General features: G+C 56.0%; 1 protein-coding gene across 7 annotated transcripts in view; it reads left to right on the forward strand.

Moving 5' to 3' along the window:
* Positions 1 to 8,756, forward strand: part of DNAJB6 (DnaJ heat shock protein family (Hsp40) member B6) — an 84,956-nt gene extending 76,200 nt beyond the window's left edge. For 6 of the 7 annotated variants that reach the window (XM_025381251.1, XM_025381252.1, XM_025381257.1 and 3 more), the window contains 2 exons: positions 747 to 953; positions 7,274 to 8,756. In XM_025381251.1, the coding sequence (XP_025237036.1) occupies positions 747 to 953; positions 7,274 to 7,356 (290 nt within the window). In that variant the 3' untranslated portion in view covers positions 7,357 to 8,756. Of the gene's footprint in view, positions 1 to 746; positions 1,464 to 7,273 lie in introns of those variants that run through there. The other variant, XM_025381250.1, reaches the window with a different exon arrangement.
* Positions 8,757 to 8,983: the final 227 nt, after the last annotated feature.

An 8,983-nucleotide genomic window follows, 5' to 3' on the forward strand; every position in this document is an offset into this window, starting at 1 on the left:
AGTAGAGACGGGGTTTCACCGTGTTAGCCAGGATGGTCTTGAACTCCTGACCTCATGATCTGCCTGCCTCAGGCTCCCAAAGTGCCGGGATTACAGGCGTGAGCCACCGCGCCTGGCCTATATTTCTTTTTTTTAATGCACAGCCTTCCAATGACTTTTTCTGTGTTTCAAAAGATTAATAAAAGCACAACTTTTCAGAGCATTGAGGAGCCGGCCTGTCTTGGGGGTGTGTGTGTGTTGTGCGGGGCCAGAGCTGGAGCTGCACTGGCGTGGCCCTGCCTTGGGCGGAGCTGTGGCTCCCGTAGGCACCGCTGCCGCGGCCACAGATTTATTCCAGCACGAGGCGGAGAGGGGGTGTCTTCTGTGTGTGGACTCGGAGGATGAAATCGCCAGCTGGACCCAGAGCCTTTCTTCCCCAGGGTGGCCCAGCTGGCTGATTCTGACAGTGAATTTGTCAGCCCTGGGCTGTGATTTCAGGGGGGCACTCTCGCTCTTGGAAGGGGCGTGTTGGTTGTGCCAAAGCTGGTGGGGCGGGGAGCCGCTTCTTCAGGAGAGAGAGGGGTGATTTTCAGATGACTCTTTTCCCACTCTTGGAGCATTAAGTTCTGGCCCCAGCGGTGCCACTGAAGAAAGGTGATAACCTCTTTCTCCTCCCCAGAGATGACGCGTCTGTCAGGGAGACCCTTGCTCTGGAGGGGGCCGGCTGCCGCTCACTCACGGCCGTCTCTCTCCCACTGTGCTTGCAGGTGTGGCCGACGAGGATGCCCTCGCTGAGGAATGCATGCGGAGAGGCCAGAACGCCCTGCCAGCCCAGCCTGCCACCTTCCGCCCGCCGAAGCCGCCCCGGCCTGCCTCACTGCTCAGACATGCGCCTCACTCTCTCTATGAGGAGGAGGGCGAGCAGGACCGACCGCGGGCACCCGGGCCCTGGGACCCCCTCGCGTCCGCAGCAGGTGTGCAAAGGGAGGCAGCCGAGGAGCAGGCCCAGAGGGAGACTTCCGTGGGTGCCAGAGGACAGCGAGGACACAAACCGCGCCTGTGCTGCTGTGTTCTGACCTGAGCGGGCGGGGGAGGGCGGGGCAGGAGGAGGTGGCTTCGCTCTGTTCCCCTCCTGCCCGCAGCCCCCACGCCACGGTGGCTCCGGGCCCCCCACCGTTAAAACGGGGTCCCCGTGTCCTTTACACAGTGTGTTGCTCCCCAAAGGATGACAGAGCTGCCACGGCAGTGCGAGGTGCTGCTTTTACCGTAGACGTGCCTTTCCGTAGCTTTCAGCGTAGAGCTTGAGGCCTGTGGCTTAGGGCAGGTGGTCTCGTGTGGGGGGGTCTGCATCTGCTCCTGCCCCTCCATCAGCTTCACCTTCTCGTGCCTTCTTCTGCGCTGGGTGCAGAACAAAAGACCCCCTCAAGTCAGACCTCCTTGTGAAGCGTAGTCTGCCCGCTCACCCGCCGTGGGGTTCTTGGCCGCCCTGCCCGCCGCCCACCTCTTAGGGAGCCGGAGAGTCTCTGAAGTGAGTGCCCCGGAGAAGTTCTGGGTCACCCTGAGGACGTGCTGTGCATGTGGGCTTGGCCCTGACTGCGTACTACAGCCCAGGGTCTGTTTAGTGTGAACCGTGCATCGGTTGGAAGCATTTGTGCCCCCTCTGGTTCTTATCACTGCACGCAGTGAGGGGACCCAGCCGCTCCTGTCGTGCAGGAAGAGAGGGATGGCTGATCTCTGGGTTTGGGGGACCTGAGCGGATGTCCTGAGGTTACTTCTGTGGACGTGGGCGGAACAGCACTGTCTAAGCAGGACAGGAGAAGAAGCGGGGAGGTCTCTCCCTTTCCCTTCATGGAACTTTCTATTGAAAAATTAGCCCCTTCCAGTCCTCCTTGGATGAAGCACAGTTGCTGGTTACGCTTCCGAGGAGGACGGAAGGTGCACCCCCAGCCATGAGAGCCTCAGGACGCGATGCCTGTGGGTGGGCCCAGCAGCCCCTCCAGCTGGCCGGCCGCCCACCCTGCTGTGCTCGACTTTGCCATGTGAGTGTGCTGTGTCACTGAGTGACAAACAGAGGCAGTTGCAGGCTGTGTGCGCCCAGAAAGAACTCCCCATGCACTGAGTGGGTGTGGGGGAGGCTCCCCAGGATCCCTGCACTGAGTGGGCGCGGGGAAGGTTCCCCAGGATCCCTGCACTGAGTGGGTGTGGGGGAGGCTCCCCAGGGTCCCCTTCATTGAGTGGGTGTCGGGGAGGCTCCCCAGGATCCCTGCACTGAGTGGGCGTGAGGGGAGGCTCCCCAGGATCCTTGTACTGAGTGTGTGTGGGGGAGGCTCCCCAGGATCCTTGCACTGAGCGGGCATGTGGGAAGGCTCCCCAGGATCCTTGTACTGAGTGGGTGTGGGGGAGGCTCCCCAGGATCCCTGCACTGAGCGGGCGGGGGGGAGGTTCCCCAGGGTTCCCTTCATTGAGTGGGTGTCGGGGAGGCTCCCCAGGATCCCTGCACTGAGTGGGCTTGGGGAATGCTCCCCAGGGTTCCCTTCATTGAGTGGGTGTGGGGGAGGCTCCCCAGGATCCCTGCACTGAGCGGGCATGTGGGAAGGCTCCCCAGGATCTGTTGTGCACTCCTGGTACTGAAGGGTCTGAGGGCGGTGGGGAGGGCGCACTGTTTGTCGATGGGTCTTTGCAAGGTGCAGGATAGAGCAGGGTCATAGCTGTAGTGTCCCTGAACCACTGGGGTGAGGAGGCCACCGGAAGCCTGGCCTGTGAGGAGCCTTGTGATTTCCCAGGCCCCAAGAATGTGGTGCACAGGTGCGAGCCGCCTGGAGGAGCCATGTTTAAAGTGAGGTGAGACTCCTGGAACAGCACCCAGCACAGGCCTGAGGCCACACCCGTATTTCAGAACTGGGCTGGTCTCCTCCTCCCAGCGACTGTGGCTGTGGGCGGAACTGATGTGGGAGGCAGGCGCCGTTCTCCCCGCGCCTCACGGCTTTGCCAGTTTGTCTCCTCGGCTTCCCTGCCATGCACCGTTTCTGAGGGGGAAAGCTGGCTGACTGCTGAATCCCAACACAAACCCTTACAGCAAAGAGGCCAGCGATGGCTTTTGTTTCTGCCCGGATCCTCTTTGGGGAGCTTCCGTCCCAGAGCTTCTCCTCTCATTTGTTTCCTTTTTAATCGCTTCATGAGATCTTGAAGATACCAAAGTAACCATCAAAGATTTAAAGATGTGATTTTCATACAAATATATAATGAACACATGTCAGAGACTTTTACTTAAGTTCTTATTGAGAGATGACAGAGCTGACTCAATGGATGATTCAGGAAGCTGCTGCAGAGTTGGAGACAGAACTAGAGTGAAATTGCAAAGCACGGCCGGGCGCGGTGGCTCAAGCCTGTAATCCCAGCACTTTGGGAGGCCGAGATGGGCGGATCACGAGGTCAGGAGATCGAGACCATCCTGGCTAACACGGTGAAACCCCGTCTCTACTAAAAAATACAAAAAAAAAACTAGCCGGGCGAGGTGGCAGGCGCCTGTAGTCCCAGCTACTCGGGAGGCTGAGGCAGGAGAATGGCGTGAACTCTGGAGGCGGAGCTTGCAGTGAGCTGAGATCCGGCCACTGTACTCCAGCCTGGGCGGCAGAGCAAGACTCCGTCTCAAAAAAAAAAAAAAAAAAAAAAAAAAAAAAAAAAAAAAAGAAATTGCAAAGCAGGGTGGTTTTGGTCTCTGCAGAGGCCATTTGCGACTCACTCACCGACTCCAGGGCGCTGGTGGGTGACAAGAAAGAGGCTGAGCAAAGGCTCCGCCCCTGCAGGCTCACTCATTGTATCCGGATCAGAGCACCAGCACGACCAAATCGGAACAACTGTACATGCCTGCAGACAAGGGCATGTGCTAGTGTGGGCATGACAAAGTCACACGGGTGCAGACCCCTTAGCTCCAGCCTGCTGGGTGTGCTGACCAGGGGACTCTGTAGCGATAACACAGCCTCCTGAGTCAGGATACTGGTTTGCTGCATTTTTGTGTCACTGAAGGTCTCTCTTTCCCCGAAGCCCCTTGTCACGGAAAACCCATGGCTCTCGGCCAGGCCTCTGGGTGCCTGGAAGATCCCACTGTCTTTTTGTGGGATTGGCATGTCCTGGGCAAGGTTCCTGAAAAAGGAGTACGCAGCGAGGAGACCGGCCACCCAGCAGTATTGATGGCCCCTGCTTTGGCCTCCAGCCGTCTGACCGGTCCCTGAATCGAGTAGGTCTTATTGGAGCTCCCAAGAGTGAGCGAGCTTCCACTCATGGAGTCACAGCCACGTGTGCAGCCCCCAGGCCTGGGCGGTTCTAGGGCATGATTTTTTTTAGGCTGGAAATGAGCTCTCACTTGAGATGCACCCCTCAGAATACGGAACGTACTGCTTCTGCAAGAATTTCCCCTCCTTGCATCTGGTGTGATTGACAACGGGGTGCAGTCAGTGGAAGCAGGAATGTTGGGGAGTACAGGGTACTGGGGGTGCTCCTATCCTGGTCAGCAGAGCGGCGGGTCGGCGGGGAGCGCCTGTCCTGGCTGCGTGGTGTGGGGTTCCCTGGATGACATTTGCTGCTGTGTGGAGTCCTTAACCCCAGCACTCGCCCTGCCTTAGTTCAGAGGACAGAGGCACCGCCGGGAACCCACCCGATCCTAACTCAGGCTTTGGAAAGGATGAGTGAGATTTTGTGTTTATGAATTCCACACATACTGTAGGAATATCAAGAACATGTAACTGTTAAAAAAGGAAAAGTAAAATGACTAAACATGAAAGAAAGAGTAAAACAGGTCCTTTACTTTTTTGACTGAGGAAAGCAGCCTGTCCCGGAATGCTGTAGAACGGAGCTCCCAGTAAAGATTGCAATCTAACCCTGCCCTCAGCTTTCAAGGGCTCGAAGTTTGTCTTTTTAATGAAACTAATTTGTGTATTTATACTTAAGGGTTTTCAACAGTTTCCAGAAGTCCTTTTCTATCAGGACGAATTTTTAAGTAGTCGCTGATGGGAGAGTGTGCCTCTGTGGTCTGTGCCGGAGGCTGGCGGTCCCACGAAGGTCTGGAGCCCGCGAACCGGTGCCCAAGGCCATGTCTGTGATTCGCAGGAGGTTCAGGTGACAGGAGGGCTTGCTCTGTTTTTCTCACTTCAATTTTGGACTTTTTTTTTTTGAGACTGTCTCGCTCTGTCACCCAGGCTGGAGTGCAGTGGCATGATCTCGGCTCACTGCAACTTCTGCCTCGAGGGTTCTGGTGATTTTCCTGCCTCACCTCCCGAGTGGCTGGGACTACAGGCGCCCACCACCACATCTGGCTCATTTTTGTATTTTTAGTGGAGATGTGGTTTCTCCATGTTGGACAGGCTGGTCTCGAACTCCTGACCTCAGGTGATCCCCTGCTTCAGCCTCCCAAAGTGTTGGGATTACAGGCGTGAGCCACCGCGCCCAGCAATATTGGAGGCTTGAAGAATACCCGAAAGGGGTTTCTTTGTGGCGGACCCGCGCCTCCCCCACCCTCCCCGGCAGCCCCAGGGCGGTGAGGGTGACTGCAGTGTGGTCACCTCAGGCTTTCCGGCCCTAACTCGTAAAGGACCGGCGGCAGCAGTTGCTTTAAAGAAGCTCCTGTTACTCCCTTTGTTCTGGGGTCTTGGTAAAGTTTGCTTTCCCGAAGCTCAGGAACCACCGCAGGCCGGGCTGACCCCCCCACCACGCCCCCATCCCACGGGGTCCCTCGGGTCCTGGGGCACGAGGATCCTCTGGGGGACACGGCCTCCGAGAGCTGGCTCTGGCCAGGCCGCGCTCCAGTCAGGGGGTTCCCCGCGTGCTCCTCGGGAGGGGGATCTCCTGGCTTCCTCCCGCTTCCTTTCCTTTCCTCTGCGTTTTCTGCAGAGCCGCCTCCCTGCTTTGGAAGCAGGTCCTCAGCGGCCTGGCAGCCGGCAACGGCGCACATGCCCCTCTGTTCTTTCTTCTTTCCGTAACTTAAGGGCACATTTCCTAAAAACTCAGCATGGAACGCTTGGCAGTTCGCAGAACGCGCATCTTGCGCTGCTCCCTCGTAGGGCGGTTAGGACGCGCTCGGCTCTAGTGGAAAGCTGCGAAGGTGGCAGCCTCCACTGTGCACAGGCCACAGGCGAGTGTGGTGTGGTGTGTGGCTGTGGGTGTGGACTGGATCTGTAGGCTTGTCCCCTCCCGTGGAGAGCTGTCGGGGTCCGGGCAGTGCTCAGTGGTGACAGCCACGGCACATTTGAAAGTCCACGTGTGTTTGCCCCACTGTGGTCCAGGACACGCGTGAGCCACACTCAGTGGACTTGCACCTGTGACATGCTGGTCAGCATGGCGGCCGTCAGCTGGGCGTGGAATGCATGTAGTTGGAGCCCGCCCTCGGCCCACCATGATTGTGATTCTCTGGGGCAAGTCCTGAGTGTGGGCAGGGCCTGAGGCCCCGGAGAGGGCTGTGAGCAGGCTCCTCCCAGTGAGGCACGATGCCACGATGTGAAGTTGCGTGGGTCTTTGGAGTGTTCTCCTGGCAGGTCGAGGGCCCGTGCGTGTGGGACCCAGGCCCGCCCTGCCTGCTGCCGGCCATGTTCCCTGTGCCCCGTCATGTTGACAATTGTGGCCAACTCCTGCATGTTGGCACACACTGAGTCCAAGACAATTTCTGCAGAAATGAATCCAGAGGTGTTTATTTCTGGCACGTTGGATCAGATGTTCAGAGGGTGGGCGTCTTTCTCCCTGCGCTTCAGCTGGATCAGTCAGTGTAAGCCGTTGGCTTTAGCAAAAGGAAAATGAAAGGTTACTTTCCTCCAATAAGAAATGGGACTTTCCCACGCCGGATGGCACAGAGCCCGCAAACGTGAGGCCAGTCCACGCCAAGGCTTTGCCTGCAGACAGGCTGCACTGCGGCCGGCTGGGGAAGCAGAGGAGACCGCGGACACCCTCCCCACAGCGGGGCGCAGCTTTGCGCAGGCCCAGTGTGCGCTCTGAGGGAGAGCCCAGGGCGGGGTTCCGGGGCTGAGGCGCAGGGTGGGCCTCTAGCTCTGCTGCTGGGCGGCGCTTGGATAGGTGGGAGCCCTCACTTCTCTGCAGGGTGGCGAAGCTCTCTGGGTAGTGTGAGCGGTTCTCAACGTGCACCTTGGAAAGTCAGCTCCCGTTTTGAGGTGCAGGTGTGGCCCAGATAGACGACTTCATTTTGTTGCTTTTTGTTCTTAACATGGGGAAATATTGAGAAAACATGTTTGGCTCTTGCTGGGGAAGCAGTGCTGTTCCGCACAGTGTTTTACAAGCCGTGTTTCCTTAGGATTCAAAGAAGGTGGCAAGAGGAAGAAGCAGAAGCAGAGAGAGGAGTCCAAGAAGAAGAAGTCGACCAAAGGCAATCACTAGACCGGACTCGAGGCGCGCGGTGCACCCCCGGACGCTGGCGCTCCCCCGTGCTCGGCGCGCGGTCGTGCACACGCGCTAGGTAGCGGCGTTGGGGCAGGACTGTCTCGAGGCCACACTCGCTCGGCAGGATTAATGCGATCACGGATCAGTCAGAGCAGGGTCAGGAGACGGGGCTGACGGCACGGGTGGCGGGGATAGACTTTTGGGATGCGGCCGCGACTCTCTGCTTCTCTCCAGCGCTCAATCTGCTAGCATTTTCCTCTAGTGCTTCCGGATCCTCTTCATTCTTTTCGGCTACTCAACCACTCCGCGTGCTGCTGCAATATTTCTAGCTTTAGGAGTACAGTAGGGCGCAGACAGCTAACTGAGTAACATTCATGAAATGAGGCTCTTCCCTGTGGCGGCGTAGTGTTTGGAATTAAAGTAATTCAGTGGAGTGTAACTTAGAGAATATCGCAAGTGACACACTGACTCCTGCACCTTTTCCTCAGAGCAATCCCGCCACACCAATAGAAGGCTGTCGTGAATCCCATCAGATGTAAAATCATTCCTTCTGTTTACTCTTTTAATTTGCATCCTCTGCAGGTAGTCCAAATTCAACTTCAAATATGGTGTAGGTTTTGCTAGATTCCATATTTTTTTTTTTTCTCGGATTTTTGCTAATTATTGTTAGCAAAATTTTTTGCTCAGCGGCACCCTCCCCTAGTGTCCATGGGTTAGGGCCGTGCTGGGGAAAACGGGCCGGTATTTACACACGCGCAAAACACCCAGAGACGGCACAAGGAGGTTGAACTAATGTTTCAGTTCGCGAACATTGACTCCTTATGAAAGTCACTTCTAACTAGAGGCACCCACTTCCGGTCATTATTTCATTTGCATGATGTATTGCTTCCTCACTTTTTGTTTTTATTGAGCACGGAGTAGAATTCCAGGGCTGCCTTGACTTCTTCCCTGCACGCTCCCTCTCAGTGACTTTCCTTCCCTTTCACATGAGGATCTGCTGTTCATGTTCCTTTTTCCTTTGTCCTCTTGGACTTGAGGGCATTGTGAAAAGCTGTGATGTGATTTTAAAATGCCAGCAATTTTAATCTAGCAGTGTTGAAGCCGGGAAGTTTCTGGCGCAATCCATGTAGCAGTGACCCAGGCTTGGGAGCCAGAAACAAGTGTGATCTGTGATGTTATTTAACACAACTGTTGCCAAAGAGTTGGCTTTGTTTATTTGGTTTTGGTGGGGAGTGGAGTTGGTTTTGGTGGGGAGTGGAGTGGTATTTGATGCTTTCTGTGGACAATGCAACCCTAAACACATCATGTATTTGGTGGAGAGTGGAGTGGTATTTGATGCTTTTTGTGGACAATGCAACCCTAAACACATCATGTATTTTAAGTGCCACCTACGTAAATAAAACATAAGCATATTGAACACAGCTTGCCTGCCGTCCTTTGTAGGCGCCAGTAAGTTGCACTGTTAAGACTGATTAAAAATGAAAGCAATTCTTCAACATTACAATTATGAAGGACAAAGTGGTGTTTTGCGGGCAGAAGTGTTGCTTCTGAAATTCTTCACTGTAAGGTGAAAACGTGACTTTAAAGCTAACACCCCCGGCAGGGCGCGGTGGCTCATGCCTGT

The sequence above is a fragment of the Theropithecus gelada genome, chromosome 3, assembly GCF_003255815.1.
Source record: "Theropithecus gelada isolate Dixy chromosome 3, Tgel_1.0, whole genome shotgun sequence".
Lineage (NCBI taxonomy): Eukaryota > Metazoa > Chordata > Mammalia > Primates > Cercopithecidae > Theropithecus > Theropithecus gelada.